This window comes from Bison bison, unplaced genomic scaffold (genome assembly GCF_000754665.1).
Source record: "Bison bison bison isolate TAMUID 2011002044 unplaced genomic scaffold, Bison_UMD1.0 scf7180017864280, whole genome shotgun sequence".
Classification (NCBI taxonomy): Eukaryota; Metazoa; Chordata; class Mammalia; order Artiodactyla; family Bovidae; genus Bison; species Bison bison.
The window spans coordinates 5,606,175-5,624,636 of NW_011494852.1; the positions used below are offsets into that span (position 1 = coordinate 5,606,175).

The 18,462-nt window shown below is 41.1% G+C and overlaps 3 protein-coding genes across 3 annotated transcripts in view; 1 reads left to right on the forward strand and 2 right to left on the reverse strand.

Annotated features, from left to right (window-relative positions):
- The window catches only part of LOC104995304 (zinc finger protein 420-like), a 39,486-nt gene extending 33,553 nt beyond the window's left edge, over positions 1-5,933 (reverse strand). The window contains 2 exon segments of the mRNA XM_010849167.1: positions 4,975-5,047; positions 5,823-5,933. The gene's annotated coding sequence lies outside the window, so the exon portion shown is untranslated.
- ZFP30 (ZFP30 zinc finger protein) overlaps positions 1-18,462 on the reverse strand; it is a 71,402-nt gene that overhangs the window by 10,405 nt on the left and 42,535 nt on the right. The window contains exons 8-9 of the mRNA XM_010849165.1: positions 14,022-14,046; positions 5,739-5,750 (exon numbers count right to left, since the gene is read on the reverse strand). Coding sequence (XP_010847467.1) covers positions 5,739-5,750; positions 14,022-14,046 — 37 coding nt within the window. The remainder of the gene's footprint in view (positions 1-5,738; positions 5,751-14,021; positions 14,047-18,462) is intronic.
- Positions 11,594-18,462, forward strand: part of ZNF790 (zinc finger protein 790) — a 15,011-nt gene continuing 8,142 nt past the window's right edge. The window contains 1 exon segment of the mRNA XM_010849166.1: positions 11,594-11,668. The gene's annotated coding sequence lies outside the window, so the exon portion shown is untranslated.

Sequence of the window (18,462 nt, forward strand, 5' to 3'; positions counted from 1 at the left end):
ATGCTTCGGCGCTCAGCTTTCTTTATAGTCCAACTCTCACATCCATACTTGACTACTGGAAAAACCATAGCTTTGACTAGACGGACTTTTGTTGGCTAATGTCTCTGCTTTTTAATACATTGTATAGGTTGGTCATAGCTTTTCTTCCAAGGAGCAAGAATCTTTTAATTTTATGGCTGCAGTCACCATTTGCAGTGATGAGCCTGGGTAGGTTCCTAGGATTGGGGATTGTAGTTACATGGATATGAACCCCTTCATAACACAAAATTTTTTATAACAAAATTATTAGTTATATATATAATTATAATTTAACTAAAAATAAAATTTAGAAAGGAAAACACTAGCATTCAGCCTAAGAGCTGCTCATTGCTTATAATGGCAATAATTTGTAAGCAAACCATGTTTAAAAAAGGGCGCTGGGTAAAATGGTAACATGATGAAGCCATTACAACTCATGGTAAAGATAAATGTATAACAACATGGACAGTTGTTCACATTGTATTTTGGCATGATAAAGATGGGTTACAAGTCAGTAGCCAGAGTCTGATCACATTTAGAAAACAATTCTAAGTGTTGACAGCAGTTGTCTTTAATTGACAGGATTACAGATAACTTCTGTTACTTGTTTGTGCTTCTCTGTAGTTTTCAAATTTGTTGTAATATTTTTTTGTAATGAAAGGAATAGCGAATACAGCTATCTTCAGAATACTGATATATTTGAGCAGGTATTCAAAGATTTAAAAGAAAAGAAGTGATCAAAACATGGCACAAGTAAAGCACAAAGACATAAATTTTAAAAATTCAAATAGACAGGGACTTCCCTGGTGGTCCAGTGGTTAAGATTCCACCTTGTAGTACACGGAACTTGGATTCAATCCCTGGTCGGGGAACTAAGATCTCACATGCCACAACTACCAAGTGCTCTGGAGCCCATACGCCACAACTAAAGAGCCCATGTGCTGCAACTGCTGGACGACTGAGCCCACACACCACAACTGGACACCACGAGCTGTAACTGGAGAGTCTGTGTGCTGCAAGGAAAGATCCTGCATGATGCCGTGAAGACCTGCATGCTGCAACTGAGACCCAACGTAGCCAGATAAATACATTAAAAAAAAAATTCAAATTGATAATACAAACTATTTAAATAGTTTAACAAGTAGGCAATACACAACGTAATGTATCACTATTATGCTAAGTGAAGTAAGGAGGACTGAGAAAGAAAAATACTGTATGAGCTCACTTATATGTAGAATTTAAACAAATAAACAAAAACCAAGTTCATAGATATAGAGAACACACTGTTGGTTGCCAGAGATGGGGTCAGGAGTGGAATGGGTAAAGGAAGTCAAAAGGTACAAAGTTCCAGTTATGAAATAAGTCTTGGTGATACAATGTATAGCATGGTATATAGTTAATAATACTGTATTGCACATTTGAAAATTGCTAAGAGAAAAAATCTTAAAAGTCATAAGAAAACACAATTTTTATACTATGTATACTGATGGATATTAGACTCACTGTGGTGATCACTTTATAATACAGTTGACCCTTGAATAGCATGGGTCTGAACTGACTAGTTCTACTTACATGTGGTGTTTTTTTCAGTAGTAAATACTACAGTGCTACAGGATCAGAGTCCCTTGGACTGCAAGGAGAGCCAACCAGTCCATCCTAAAGGAAATCAGTCCTGAATATTCATTGGAAGGACTGATGCTGAAGCTGAAACTCCAATACTTTGGCCACCTGATGCGAAGAACTGACTCATTGGAAAAGACCTTGATGCTGGGAAAGATTGAAGGCGGTAGGAGAAGGAGACAACAGAGGATGAGATGGTTGGATGGCATCACCAACTCGATGGACATGAGTTTGAGTAAACTCTGGGAGTTGGTGAAGGACAGGGAGGCCTGGCGTGCTGCAGTCCATGGTGTTGCAAAGAGTCAGACACGACTAAGCAACAGAACTGAACTGAACAGGATCTGTGGTGGATTAAATCTGAGAATGCAGATACAAAGGAACCATGGATATGGAGGACCAACTATAAGTTATATGAAGATTTTTTAATGCAGAGTCAGTGCTCCTAACCCCCACGTTAAGGGTCAACTCTATATACAAATATTGAATCATTATGTTGTACACTGGAAACAAATATAATGTTATATGTTGATTAAACCTCAACAATAAAAAAAAAATCCTTCAAGACCTACCCAAAGACTTTTGGGCAACCACTTTATACCATAATTGATTTAGAGATCCCAAGAATGGGAAATCAAGGAAAGGGAAGCTAATATTTACTGAATTTCTGATGTGTACCAAGTGTACCAGTGGCATCACTGACTCAATGGACATGAGTTTGAGCAAGCTCTGGGAGATGGTGAAGACAGGGAAGCCTGGCATGCTGCAGTCCATGGGGCCGCAAAAAGTCAGATACGACTTAGCAACTGAACGACAACCAAGTGTTTTACACACCTTTCATTCTCAATGTTGAGAATGAGAACCTCTCATTCACAGGTTAAACAGCTCACAGGTGGTGTAGCTGAGATTAGAGACCACATTTGACACTAGAGCCCATAATTTTTACACCATGTTACAGAGACTAGTGTAAGTAAAGAAAAAACCCTAGGGATGGTTTGTTTCTTTTTTTCTGATGTAGTCTATATTTAAACTAAAGTGATATTGAAAATAGATGGCAAAGAGGCAAAGGCAGAAATTAACTGATGGAGAATAGTTGTGGAGGGGGGCAGGTTTTGAGGAGATTGGGAAAGAAAAGTGGAAAGGGTATTTAAAAAAGAAATATAACATAGGGAGAACAGTAAAAGGAACCATGCACAACAGACTTGATTGGACCTGAATGTTATTAAAATAAAATTATTAAACAATACATAGCTGATTCTAAGTCTATATCTCCTTTTTATATCCCTCACTTCAAAAATGTATTTGAGGAGGCTAAGAATAAAAGAAAAAAATAAATCATACACAAAGGTCATATATCATAGGTACTCAATATCAAATCTCAGGCTAAGATGTGCTATAATTGATCACGTGTGAAGAGCTCAAATTCCTGGCAGTCAATGCAGAAAGGAAATACTATCTACAATGGATTAAATTCTTCCTATTTGCCAAGAAATATTATTTTAGGAGATAAGCAAGACCTTGCTGAAAAACATGTAGAAGACATAATATCAATTGAGAGGTTAGTGTTATTATTAGAAGATTTCTCAAATTTATACTCACATGATTATAGATACAATGCAATCCAATCAAATTCAAAAGATGTTTGAGTAGAACCAAGCTATATCAAAAATTTATATGGATATGAAAAGAACACAAACAGTCAAGATATTCTTAAGGAACAAGAAGGTAAGAGGATATGCTCCAAATATTATTCCAAAGTCACAATGAATACTTAACAGCTATCTTAATAGCATAGTATTGTTGTGAGGGGAGACAAACAGAGCAATAGAACAAAATATAAAGTCGCCATAATGTGTGCTAAGTCGCTTCAGTCATGTCCTACTCTTTGTGACCCTATGGACTGTAGCCCACCAGGCTCCTTTGTCCATGGGATTCTCCAGGCAAAGAGTACTGGAGTGAGTTCCCATACCCTCTTCCAGAGGATCTTCCCAACCCAAGGATAGAACCTTATGTCTCCTGCATTGGCAGGCAGGTTCTTTACCACTAGCACCACCTCTGTAACTATAATGGCACTGCAGCTTAGTGTAAAAAAGATGAACTTTTCAATAAATGATACTGGAGCAACTGGATACCCACTTGGGGGATAAAATGAAATTGAATCCCTACCCTGCTGCTGCTACTGCTGCTAAGTCACTTCAGTCATGTCCGACTCTACGCGACCCCATAGACGGCAGCCCACCAAGCTCCCCTGTCGGATTCTCCAGGCAAGAACACTGGAGTGGGTTGCCATTTCCTTCTCCAATGCATGAAAGTGAAAAGTGAAAGGGAAGTTGCTCAGTCATGTCTGACTCTTAGCGACCCCATGGACTGCAGCTCACCAGGCTCTTCCATCCATGGGATTTTCCAGGCAAGAGTACTGGAGTGGGGTGCCATTGCCTTCTCCGAGATAGAGTGGGTGCTCCCTAAATGTTTGTTGAAGGGTGAGTCATCCTGGGCCATAAAATGATTGACATGAATCTTGAAGAAAGGCAGGTTTCCAAGCAAATACATAGTCTCATTAACATAGCTTAAGAGAACATGTCCATGAGTAAAACATACTGGTTTGTTGAGCCACTATCGGTTCTGAGTCTTAGGTGGAACCAACTTGAAAAAAGACAGAGTCTAAGGTAAATACATAGTTCATTAACATAGCTTAAGAAAAACATTTCCATAATAAAAACACATTGGTTAGCTCAAGGTTTGAGAAAAGTTAAGTTCAGGTGGAAACAGGTGTCATGGCAACACAGAATTTTAAAAGAAACATCCTTTGAATTTTGTATAGAGAAGGAAAAAAAAGGTCTGACATTTGCAGTCTATTTCCTCCGCTTGGGGGACCCTAGCCTTCCTACCTGTTACCCTCTCAATACTTAAATATAATTTTATGTTAAAATGTATACTACAAATGGTAAATACTGAATAAATTCCATTTTTAAAACCACATTTTATATGTGTACATAAAAGATACTAGGGAGAAACTATCAAAAAGGTAGCTTTGGTTTTAACTGGAAATTTAATTTTCTTCATTGAGGATAGCTGTATGTTTGTAATTAAAGATAATTTCACTTTTATAATAAAAAAGGTTTTTTAAGACAGCTTAAAGAAAAATTAAATCATTTGGCAAATTAGGAAGAGAAAGTCATGTGTGTGGATTGGGGTTTAGAGCAAATCACATTTCTCAAAGGAAAAAAATTCCATGGATCAGGTCACCTGACAGGCAAGAAATTTTCAAGAGAAGGAAAGCAAGTCATATCTTGACAAAGAAAAGAGAATTTCGGGAAACAAGGGGAAAAGATAAGCTACCTCGCAGGTGCCTTGTGGGTGGTCAACAGGCATTCTTTACTCCATTCTGGAAGACTGTGCAAGTAGAGCAGAGCTGGGGAGGGAGAAAGGAGTCAGGAAAAATCAGGTTCTTCTGTGAGTCCAAGTCAATCTACCATCTACAGATATTAGCGTCCTGCTCAATACCAGCATGACAGAAGCGCAGGGTCATTTGCAGTTCTGGACAGACTCTGACCCTGGGCTCCAACTCCTGGGAACAGAGCTCTGGAGTCACAAAGACAAAGGCGCCCCACACCTACAGTGCTATATGGATACATAATCATAGAAACTCACTCATACCACGGGGCACTTAGGCACCCCAGAAGGCCACTCAATCATATACACTCTGGGAACAGTCAGTCACGATCGCAGTCAAAGGCACCCCCAGGTACTCACATTCCCATTGACACCCATCATGGGGACACAGTGACAACAAATTCAGACGCACCCTACCCACCAACAATATCACAAACACACCCCCAAGGGGAAACAGAAATCTCAGTTAAGCCACCCAACGCCCACCGCTCAGCAAATGTTCAGAAACACACACACACACACAAAGTGGATACACAGCTTTGCAACCGCAGTCAAAGAACTTCACAGTCACAAACAGTGCCACACCCGGTCACAAAGTTAAACTCCATCACACACGCACCATTATAACTGCAAATCAAGCCCGCCTCCCCGCCTTTACAGTTTGGTACAGGGTCACACAGACACAGAGACACAATCACAATAAGACACACACTCCCCACAATCTCCCCTTTCCAGCTGGCTGGCTCCCGTAGAGGCCGGAGGTTCCAGACACGCCCAGCTCCAACCCATCTCACCTACGATTCCTCAGGTCTGTCTGGTCAGCGCCGCTCCACTGTACTTGAAACAAATAGAAGAGCCCAGCAGCTCCCACAGCACCCAGAGGCTGTTTGCCCCTACCCGCCAGAAAACCCCGCCCACTCCTCAGGAGAAGGTCTGCTTCTCGCGGGAGGGAGCACCAAGCCTAGAGGCCTCTGGGAGATGTAGTCCAGACAGAGGGAGAGCGAGAGAGAGGCTGCTAAAAGCTATCTCCAATTCATCCTGAGCTCCCCGTGGCGAGGAACCTGGACCTGACAGCGCGCCTGAGGCTTCCGCGAGTCTCAGCTGACAAGGATTCCATGAGCACACTTTAGTCAAGCTGACTCCACTGACTCCATCACCCTGCCCACTGGCTATAAACCCCGAGCGACTGTTACATACCAAGTTGAGGTAAATCTCTCTTCCTTATTGCAATAGTCTTTAATAACGTTCTCCTTATGTGTTTAACTTGTTTGGTGCAACTTTTCTTTGACACAGCCCAGCCTCAAGTTTCTGTTGCGGCTCTCGCAGGTTTTGGCAGTCACCCTGCGGCATAGTGACCCCATGGCGTCCCGGGAAATGTAGTCCAGGACTTCGCCAACGGCGGGACGGACTCGGCCAAGGTAAACTGCGTTCCCTAGGCTCTGAGGCGGGGCCTGGCCTCAGCTAAATGCACAGGAGGCTGCTCAGGGTTACGCTTTGATCTGGGAGCGCTCAGATGCCCTTGAGACAAGCTGCTGAGGAACGTGTTAGGGAGCCAGAAGAGAGAACCCATAATGTGGGTTCCACAATGTGCAACATGAGTGTCTGGGACCAAAGCAGCCTCGGGAGTTTAAAGGGGAGAAATTCACAAGTCCAGACACATGAGAGAGTGGGCAAAGGAGGGTCCCAGTGTAAGACCATGATGAGATTGCGGGTGTGACTACATTTAGGGGTTAGTTGAATGAAAGAGAGACTGCATGCGGTGAGGGAGAGGTAGCATCAAGATTATGAGTGGTTTTGTGAGGATTGAGGGTCATATTGTGGGCTTGTGTGGTTGGGAGTAAGTGTGTGTGTGTGTGTGTGTGTGTGTATGTGTGTGTGTGAGAGAGAGAGAGATCACATGATTGTGGGTCACTGTATGGGTAGCTGAGATAGTGGAAAAATCTGAATCCTCTCAGCCTCATTTCCTCTTCAAATGGAGATATTTAATCAAAAACAGAAGTAGTGACATTTGAAGATATTTGGATAAAGAGCACTAAGCAGAGAAAACAACTAAACATAAATGCTGTGGGTTAAACATAAGCCTCTCAATGGACATTTGAGCAAACTTCGGGAGATAGTGAAGGACAGGGAAGCCTGACAGACTGCTGCTGTTCATGGGGTTGCAAAGAGTCGGACACGACTGAGTGATGAACAACAACAAGCCATAAGCCTGGTATATTAGTGAGCAGCAACTAGGACAGTGTGACAAAGTGGAGATAGTAAATGAGGTGAAACAGCTAATGAGAAGACTGATTATGGAGAATATTTTATGAAGTTTGGTTAGTCTTAGTGAGATGTAAAAGCAATAGTGGGTTTTGAACAGAAGAGTGACATGATCTTATATTTAAAAGAAATCATTTGGAGTGCTGAGTAGAGAGTAGGGTGTAGGGGGACAAAAAAAAGAAGCAGGGAACCTAGCCAATGGGCTGGTGGAATAATCCAGATAAGAGATAATGGTGACTCAGTCTAGGGTGATAGCAGTGGTAGTTATGAGAACTAGTTGGATTCTAGATACATTTTGAAGATAGAGCTAAATGGATTGGGTAATAGATTTGATGCGGGAAATGAGAGAAAAAGAAGAACCTAGGCCAACCCACATATGTTTAGATCAAGAAGCCAGAATTGTCATTTACTAAGATAAAACTAGAATGAATAAGTTTTAGTGGGTAGGTCATTGGTCTTTGCTCTGCTAAACCTCTGAGATCAGTAAGGCAAGATGAGAATTCTATGGAAATCTATTAAGATAAAACTAAATATAGTAACAGGTTTTTTTGGATTAAGTGGTGGCATCCTAGAGATATGTCCACATCCTAACTCCCAAGACCTGTGAATGTGACCTCATTTGGGAAAAAAAAATGGGGGGGGGGTCTTTACAAATGTAATTAAGATGAGGATATCTAGGTGAGATTATCCTGGATTATCTGGATGTGACTTAAATCCACTTACAATAAACAGAAGATGAGAAGACATAGAAAAAGGCCATATGAGGAAAGAGGCAGAAACTGAAGTTAAGCAGCAACAACCTAAGAACACCTGAAGTATTCCTGATTTTTGCCTTGTGTTTTGGGAATGCTTTGCTTTTTCTTGGCTTTTTACATACTTTGTAGTTTTTTTGATGTTGTTGAAAGCCATTTGTTTAGGACACTAGTATGCAGGAAAAGGTTAACATAGCAGAGTTGAGAAAACTTATCCTTTAAAGGCCTGATTGAAGTTTGGCTCTTGATTTACAACTAGAACTTAAGATTTTGAGAAGATTACCATTATCCTAATTGATAAGAATGGCTCAGTATGTCTACAATGTTTGTTCAAACAATATAATTTATGCTAAATACTTGCTTTCCTTCTGAGAGTCTGAAATTCTGCTATGTGCCAGGCAGAGCCTGCCTATGCAGCCAGGCCCCAATGAAAATACTAGATACTGAGTTTCTAAGGAGCTCCCCTGGTTGTTACCATTTCACATGTACTGTTACAACTCGTTCCTGGGGAATTAATGGCCTTTGTGACTCTACTGGGAAAGGATCCCCTTGGAAACATGGGGCTGGTTTTTCCTGAAGTTGGCCCAGTGCACCTTTTCTTTTTGCTGATTTTGCTTTGTATTGTTTTGCTGGAGTTCTCCCAGTGAATCCTTGAACCTTGGAGGGAGGGTTAATCTTGGAGTCTGGCAACGCCATAGAAACTGAGGAAAATAATTTTTATACCTGAATTGGCATATATTTCCTTCTGTAAAGCCTTTAGTGTGGAGTTTTGAGTTAATCTAGTTAGGAGTTTTAACAACTAAGCAAATTCATACAGTTTCATTGTATTTATGTAAATTTCAAAGATAAGTGTTATCTTTGAAAGGTATTATTATATTAACAAGACAGTGGTCAGTTGGTGTCTTGGGATCAGAAATGATCAGAAGGGGTGGGCATTTCTCCTTGAGATACCAACAAGGTTACCAACATACCAAGATTCTCCACTTGTATGACGTTACCCTGAACTTACACATTCTATGTACTTTTCTTCAGGTATTTTCGATTTCACAATTAAAATATTTAAAGATTACCTGATGATTTTGAAAATATTGAAAGAATTACTCCTCCATCAGAAAGTTTGGACATACATCTAAGTGATAAGCACAGTTCAAGAGGGAGGGGACACATGCATACTTACGGCTGATTCATGTTGTACAGCACAAACCAACAACATTGTGGAGGAATTAACCTCCAATTAAAAATAAAAAAATAAATGATAATCTCATAAAAAAGGATGCCAGTGAAAAACAGCTGGCAAGTATTATTTTCAGCAAAAATAATAGCTCAGACATGAATAATATTTATAAAATACTAATGTAACCATGAAAATTAATTTAAACCACTTTAAGTGTAATTGTAACAAGGTAAGTGTTTGCAGTTGTGAAGGATACTGGAGGAGGTGCTCCCATGTCTTCTCAGACAGAGGACACTCCTCCCCCCTTGCCCCAGTTCAGTTCAGTTCAGTCGCTCAGTCGTGTCCGACTATTTGCAACCCCATGAATCGCAGCATGCCAGGCCTTCCTGTCCATCACCAACTCCCGGAGTTCACCCAAACTCATGTCCATCGAGTCCGTGATGCCATCCAGCCATCTCATCCTCTGTTGTCCGCTTCTCCTCCTGCCCCCAATCCCTCCCAGCATCAGGGTCTTTTCCAGTGAGTCAACTCTTCTCATGAGGTGGCCAAAGTATTGGCATTTCAGCCTCAGCATCAGTCCTTCCAATGAACACCCAGGACTGGTCTCCTTTAGGATGGACTGGTTGGCTCTCCTTGCAATCCAAGGGCCTCTCAAGAGTCTTCTCCAACACCACAGTTCAAAAGCATCAATTCTTTGGTGTTCAGCTTTCTTCACAGTCCAACTCTCACATCCATACATGACCACAGGAAAAACCATAGCCTTGACTAGATGGACTTTTGTTGGCAAAGTAATATCTCTGCTTTTTAATATGCTATCTAGGTTCGTCATAACTTTCCTTCCAAGGAGTAAGTGTCTTTTAATTTCATGGCTGCAGTCACCATCTGCAGTGATTTTGGAGCCCCCTAAAATAAAGTCAGCCAGTTTCTACTGTTTCCCCATCTATTTCCCATGAAGTGATGGGACCAGATGCCATGATCTTCGTTTTCTGAATGTTGAGCTTTAAGCCAACTTTTTCACTCTCCTCTTTCACTTTCATCAAGAGGCTTTTTAGTTCCTCTTCACTTTCTGCCATAAGGGTGGTGTCATCTGCATATCTGAGGTTATTGATATTCTGCTGGCAATCTTGATTCCAGCTTGTGCTTCATCCAGCCCAGCATTTCTCATGATGTATTCTGCATATAAGTTAAATAAGTAGGGTGGCAATATACAGCCTTGACATACTCCTTTTCCTATTTGGAACCAGTCTGTTGTTCCATGTCCAGTTCTAACTGTTGCTTCCTGACCTGCATATAGGTTTCTTATGAAGCAGATCAGGTGGTCTGGTATTCCCACCTCTTTCAGAATTTTCCAGTTTATTGTGATTCACACAAAGGCTTTGGCATAGTCAAGAAAGCAGAAATAGATGTTTTTCTGGAACTCTCTTGCTTTTTCCATGATCCAGCAGATGTTGGCAATTTGATCTCTGGTTCCTCTGCCTTTTCTAAAACCAGCTTGAACATCTGGAAGTTCACAGTTCATAAACTGCTGAAGCCTGGCTTGGAGAATTTTGAGCATTACTTTACTAGCGTGTGAGGTGAGTGCAATTGTGTGGTAGTTTGAGCGCTCTTTGACATTGCCTTCCCTGGTGGCTCAGACAGTAAAGCACATTCCTACAATGTGGGAGACCTGGGTTCAATCCCTGGGTCAGGAAGATCTCCTGGAGAAGGAAATGGTAACTCACTCCAGTATTCTTGCCTGGAAAATCCCATGGACCGAGAAGCCTGGTAGGCTACAGGCCGTAGGGTCACAAGAGTTGGACACGACTGAGCGACTTCATTTTCACTTTTCTTTGGGATTGGAATGAAAACTGACCTTTTCCAGTGGTGCCCCATAAATCCTCCCCTTCATCCAACCCTCAGGGATTGTGGGATAAGAAGTGTCCTCCCGTCCAGGCCGAGACTCAGGACCTTTCTGCCAACCAGTGTGTCAGATGCCCAGGAGGTGAGCTTGTGATGAGAATTACACCCTCCTTCCAGAAGTATGTCCACAGCTCTGGACTACATTTCCCAGGGGGCTTCGCGTTCACGGCTGCTTTCTGTCGAAAGATGGCTTGGGCTTCTTGTCCTAGTTTCCACAGAAGGGTACCAGTTTGTGGAGAAAGAGCTGCGTGGAGTCCTAAGTTGAAACTTGTGTTCTAGACGCGGCCTGGAACTGGTTGACGCTTTGCCACAGATATGAGGCAATGTGAGGCCGATGGTCTCTGCAGAGCGAAGGGATAAGGTCCAAGACCAAGGTCTGTGATTTGAGACCTCTGGGCTTTTAAAAGTTTGTCCAGGCTCCGGACTACATTTCCCAGTGTCCACCATACCGGAGGCAACATTCTGTCCGCACCCTCGCTGGTTCAGGACCATAGGAGGGATAGCCCGCGAGTCCCTGAGGAATATCCACAGCTTGAGGGAACCTTAAAGTCGGGTGAGTCTAAGACCTGGGAGCGGAGTGAACCCTGAGAGGCCCAGGCCGCGGGGGAGGGCAGTGAGGGGCTAAAGTTTTCAGAGTTTGAGGCTTTACCAGCAATGGGATGTGGGAGGGACGATGGTGGGAAGTTGCGTGTGTGTATCCACGCGCTCGAGGGATCCTGGCAGCGAACCTTGGGTGCTTGTGTGAAATTGGTGCAGGAGCAAGGTATGGGTACCGTGGATGGATGTGTGTGTATAGTGCGATGGGGACCAGAGCTGTATGTGATTGTAATGGACCTTTTAGATGTGACTGTGCACATGTATGATTGTGACTGTATCACCAAGTCGTGAACGTGTGTGTGAAGGTGGTAAATGTGGCAGCAGCTGTGGGGCCAGAGACAAGGAATTCAGCATTGCATTTAGTCACCTTCACAGTCTTTCGTGAAGGTGTGGGGAGTAGTTTCTGTGGGGGCTGCTTGGATTGGAGTAGGATAAGGTAAAATGAGGCTAGAGGAGTGGGAGACTGTAGACCACATATTCGAAGAGTTTTTCTGTAAATATGAGTAAAGAAATGGAACAGCAGCTGGGGAGGGAGAAATAACAACCTATCAGTATGGTAGCGGGACTGAGCCATGAGAGAAGGAAAAGTGGTTGTACCGGTAAGGAGTAAGCCAGGCTCATCTGTAGGTGTCCTGAAATTGCAAGAATAAAAGAAGGGTAGTAGTCTATGGGCTCCCCTGGGTAGCTCAGTGGTAAACAATCCTCTTGCCAATGCAAGAGACACGAGATGGATCCCTGGGTTGGGAAGATCCCCGGAGAAGAAAATAGTAACCCACTTCAGTATTCTAGCCTGAAAAATCCCATGGACAGAAGAGGCGGGCTGCAGGCCCTGGGGTGGCAAAAGAGTCCACTGAACAACAAATCACAATTAGCAACTGAACAAATAGCATTGTACAGGGTAAGCCAAGAGCTCAAGTTTTGAAAAAACAAAGGGAAAGAAATACCCTGTACTTGGTAGATGTCAACAACAGTATGGCTGTTATGGGAGTTATATATGGTCTCTTGGCATGAAATTCAAAGGTAGAGCGTTTGTGGAGAAGAAAGTCTGAAAGTAATAAGAGCAAGGAGAACACCTGCCCCACTTAAAGACCCAGTGGCAAGAGGCTGTTGCGGGTGGAAAACATTGAGAGGGCTACAGGAGTCCTCTGGAGAAAGCCACGTTTCTCTTAGACCCAGAAAGGTGAAAGGATTGTTCAGGGAAGTGGTTGAAGATAAAAGAGGGGTTTGTTACTCTGAATTCCAGAGGGCATACTGGAAAGTCTCAGGAATTGAGGGATGAGAAAATGGGACGTCCAACTGATGGGGAATATAATATCTGTAAAGAGAGATCACCAAGGAGCCTAGGGCTTATTACAATATGATGGGCATGAACATGGGTACAGGGGATATTGATGCTTATTCTGATTGGATTCACAGCTGTGTTGGAGAGGTAGTATTGGGGTAGAATGAGGTGGACTTTTGAGTATTCCCTTGAAAAGAGGAAAGTCAAGGATAGAACATTTAAGAATGGTTGGAGTAGGCAGAATAATGTCCCTGCAAAGATGTCCCTGTCCAGACCCTGGGCACCTATGAATATGTTAATTACAAGGCAAAAGGAACTGTGCAAGTGGGATTAAATTAAGGATTTTGAAGTGGGGAGATTATCCTAGACTATCTCTTTGGGCCCAAACTAATCACTTGGATCCTTAAAGTCAGTGGACTTTTTCCAGCTGAATTTGAGTTGCAGGGAGATGTGATCACAGAAAAATGGTTAGAGAGATACAAAGTTGCTGGTTAGATCAAGGAAGTTAGCCTCAAGCCCAGGAGTGTTGGTGGCCTCTAGGAACTGGAAAACTTAAGGAAATTAATTCTCCCCTAGAGCCTGTAGAAAAGAACACAGCCTTGCCAACACCTTGCTCTTCTTACTTAGCCAAGTGAGAACCATGGCAGACTTCTATCTAACTGTAGGGTGATTAATTTTTATTGTTTTAAGCCACTGCATTTATGATTATTTGTTACTCAGTAGTAGAAAACTTGGAGAAGGCAATGGCAACTCACTCCAGTACTCTTGCCTGGCAAATCCCATGGGCAGAGAAGCCTGGTTGGCTGCAGTCCATGGGGTTGCTAAATGTTGGACACGACTGAGCGACTTCACTTTCACTTTTCACTTTCATACATTGGAGAAAGAAATGGCAACCAACTCCAGCATTCTTGCCTGGAGAATCCTGGGGACGGGGCAGCCTGGTGGGCTCCCATCTCTGGGGTCGCACAGAGTCGGACACAACTGAAGTGACTTAGCAGCAGCAGCAGCAGTAGCAGCAGTAGAAAACTAATACAGTGGTATAGTTTCTTAGACTCAGCGTCATGGAAGGGTTTGAACCATGTGTCATGAGAGGAACTCAACGTTTATTGATAAAATTAAGGACTTTAGGTAAAGCACATAGGCCCACTCTTGTATTGCTTTGCTGCATTATGATATTGAAATTTAATGAATTTTTATTTGTGATCTAACATATGGTCAGTCTATAGGTATGTTTTGCACTTGATTTATCTTAAATTGAGAAAAATATATTAAAATTCATTTTAACATGAATTATCAATGAAATTAATTATCAGTGAAATTTTATCTTGCATCAACCTGTAACTTCTGCTTTTTGAAAGTTCCACTATTAGTTGATATATATTCATAATTATTATATGTTTATTGTGAATTGTAAACTTTAGTATTTTAGCATCCTCAAGATCATAGCCCTTGGTTATTTTGTTTGTTTGCATTTGCCTTGTATATATTTCTTCATAATTTATAAAGTAAATCTTTTATTGAAGTTTATCATATATATAGACAAGTGTATACACAGTGATGCAAACAACCAATAAAACCAAAATGGTACACCTTGAATCACCACAAAGGGAACACCCATGTATAAGCACCCAGATCAAGAAATAAACCATTGCCGGCATTCCAGAAGCCCCTGTTGTGCTCCTGTTCAGTAAGTAGATTCCCCAAAGTAACCACCATACGTCAGTTTTGTCTGTTTTTGAACATATATATACGTGGAGTCATACAGTATAGAGCCTTTTGTGTTGACTTCTTTGTTCAACATTATGTTTGTGAGATGCATTCATATTGTTTCATGTAAATTTAGCTTACTGTTTGCCTTGCTAAATGCACTGGTATTCCAGTGCATGAATATACCAACTATATTTGTCCATTCAACAGTTGTTATACAGTTGGTTGACATTTGGCCTGTTTCCAGATTTGGACTTTCATGAATAATGATGCTGGAAGCATTCTTCCACTTGTCATTTTCTGTTCATATGTATTTGTTTCTTAGGTATATTTCTAGAGAAACTTGCTAGATCATAGGGTACATGAATCTGCTTAAGCAGATACAGTCCGTTTTCCAAAATGCACAAAATCAGTACTCCAATCAACAGTTTATGCAAGTTTCAGTTGCTTCACTTTCTCATTAACACGTGGTATTGTCAGACTGTAAAATTTTTGCCAATATGGTGGATATATATGCAGAGTGGTATTGCGTTGTGGTTTTCTTAACTTATGACTAATGAAGTTGAGTGCTTTTGTTTTAATGTCTCTTGACCATATCCTTCCCAAAGGATATCTTCGTTTGGCAAATGCCTGTTTAAGTCCTTTGGCCTTCCTTTGTGGAGTGTCTGTTCAAGTTTTGGGGAGCTTGTCTGCCTTTTTACTGTTAATTCTTAGGAGTTCTTTATTTGGGGTTCTATAGTTTGGATATGAATCCTCATCAGCTGTGTGTATTGCAAATAATATCTCCCAGTCCATTTTCACTCCTTTTCTGAGAAATTACTTTTTAAAATATAGTCTGAAAAACATATAATCTGAATTATTTTTTCCCTTTGTGGTTTGTGCTCTCTGTACCATGTTAAGAAATCTTAATTCTCTCCTTTGATTTGTATTCCATCTCTAGAGGCTCTGCTTAGTTGCAAGTTGGATCACTTCTCTTTTTTTTAATTAATTTGATTAAAGTGTAGATGATTTCCAGTGCTGTGTTAATTTCTGCTGTACAGCAAAGTGACTCAGTTATACATATATTCTTTTTCACATTCTTTCCCATCATGGCATATCATCGGATATTGAATATAGTTCCCTCTGCTATGCAGTAGGTCCTTGTTCATCCATCCTATATATATAATAGTTTACATCTGCTAATCCCAAACTCCCAATTCTCTCCTACCCTCCCCCACACCCCCCCCCCCCCGGCAACTACAAGTCTATTCTTTATGTCTGTGAGTCTGTTTCTGTTTTGTTAGATACATTCTTTTGTGTCATATTTTAGATTCCACATATAGTGATACCATATAGTATTTGTCTTTCTATTTCTGACTTACTTCCCTTAGTATGATAATGTCTAGGTCCATCCATGTCTTTGCAAATGGCATTTTTTCATTCTTGAAATGGCTGGGTAGTATTCCATTGTATATGTATATGTACCACATCTTCTTTATCTATTCATCTGTTGATGGACACTTGCGTTTTTTTCCATGTCTTGGCAATTGTAAATAGTGCAGCTATGAATGGGGGGCAGGGATATGTATCTTTGCAAATTATAATTCTGTGTGGATATGTGCCCTGGATTGGGATTGCAGGATCATATGGCAACTCTATTTTTAGTTCTTTGAGGAATTTCCATTCTGTTTTCCATAGTGGCTGCACCAATTTACATTCCCACCAAGAGCGTAAAAGGGATTTTCTTTCTCCACACCCTCTCCAGGATTTATTATTTGTGGCTATTCCAGCTAGGGGGCTTCCCAGGTGGCTCAGTGGTAAAGAATCTGCCTGCCAGTGCACGAGACACTGGAGATGTAAGTTCAATCCCAGCATTAGGAAGATGCCCTGAAGAAGGAAATGGCACTGGAGACGTAAGTTCAATTCCAGCATCAGGAAGATGCCCTGAAGAAGGAAATGGCAACCCACTCTAATGTTCTTGCTTGGAAAATCCCAGGACAGGGGAGCCTGGTGGGCTATAGTCCATGGGGTCACAAAGAGTCCGAAGCAACTGAGCATGCGCACGTGCATCCTGGCAGATGTGAGGTGATACCTCATTATAGTTTTGATTTGCATCTCTAATTAATTAGTGATGCTGAGCATCTTTTCATGTGCCTGTGTCTTCTTTGAAGAAATGTCATTTAGATCATCTGCCCATTTTTCGATTGGATTGGTTTTCTTTGTTGTTGTTATTGAATTGTATGAGCTGTTTGTATATTTTGGAATTTAAGCCTTTGTTGGTTGCATCATTTGCAAATACTTTCTCCCAGTCTGTAGGTTGTCTTTTTGTTTTGTTTATGGTTTCCTTGCTGTGCAAAAACATAAGTTTGATTAGGTCTCATTTGTTTATTTTTGCTTTTGTTTCTATTGTCTTGGGGGACTGACCTAAGAAAACATTGGTATGCTTTATGTCAGAGCATGTTTTGCCTATGTTTTCTTCTAGGAGTTTTATGTTGTCTTGTCTTATATTTAAGTCTTTAAGCCATTTTCGATTTATTTTGTGTGTGGTGTAGGGGTGTGTTCTAACTGCCTTGATTTACATGTGGCTCTGCAAGTTGAACCACTCTGACTTTTATTTTTTTCTTTCTATAGTTGTTTCTGTTTCATTTTGTTCCATTTGCTAATGTTCATATCTCTTGTTCCATGCTGCACTTTCTGTAGTATTTGTCATACCTTTTGCTCTTTGTAGTTTATTTTTCAAGTCTGAAGTGGTTTTGCCTAATATTCTCTTTCATTCTTGAATTCTACTAGCTTTTATATGTGGTCTGCCTATCACTTCCTCCTCTTTCCTGAAATCATTGTACCATTAGTGCATGTAGTTTTGCTTCTGAGCTGTGATTGTACCAGAAATTCTTATAATTCATATTGAAATGTTGGGTAATAATTTTAATCTTCTCTGAAATTTTTAGTGAGTTTTCTTTATACATAGGGAATTGGAGCACTCTTCAAACTTTTATCTAACTATATTTTTGGACACAGTGTTTCTAATTTTGTTTTTGGAATGTGAGTTTTTTTGGGGTTTTTTTTTGGTATATTTGGCACTGGCACTTTCCTATGAAAAGATGAATGGGGCAGAGGTTCTGCTCAAGAGTTCCTTCCTCTGTTTCTGCAGTAGGAAATAGTTTCTTTAAAAGCTAGCCCCTCTGAATAGTCAGGCCTTCTTTGCTGTTTACGACCTAACCTGGTTCAGGAAGATTCCTACTATCAGCTCTGAGTCCACAGTGTCTTCTTTGCTGAAATTAAAAAATATCATCAAGCTCCCAGTTCAATGAAGCTAGCATTACCCTGATTCCAAAACCAAGCAAAGCCTATCTCGTATAAATATGATACAAAAATCCTCAACGAAATACTAATAAACCAAATTCAGCAATGTATAAAATGAATTATACAACATGATTGAGTGGAATATATCCCACATATGCAAGGTTATCTGAACATCCAAAGATAAATTAATGTAACAGCTGAAGGACACAGGATTTCTTTTTGAGGTGATGAAAATATTCTGAAATTGACTTGCGGTGGTTGCACATATGTTAATTTGCTAAAAAAAAAAAAAACCACTGAACTGCTTACTTTAAATGCGTTAATTGTAGGGTATATGGATTTTATATCAGTTAAGCGGGCAACCCACTCCAGTACTCTAGCCTGGAAAATCCCATGGACGGAGGAGCCTGGTAGGCTGCAGTCCATGGAGTTGCGAAGAGTCAGACACGACTGAGCGACTTCACTTTCACTTTTCACTT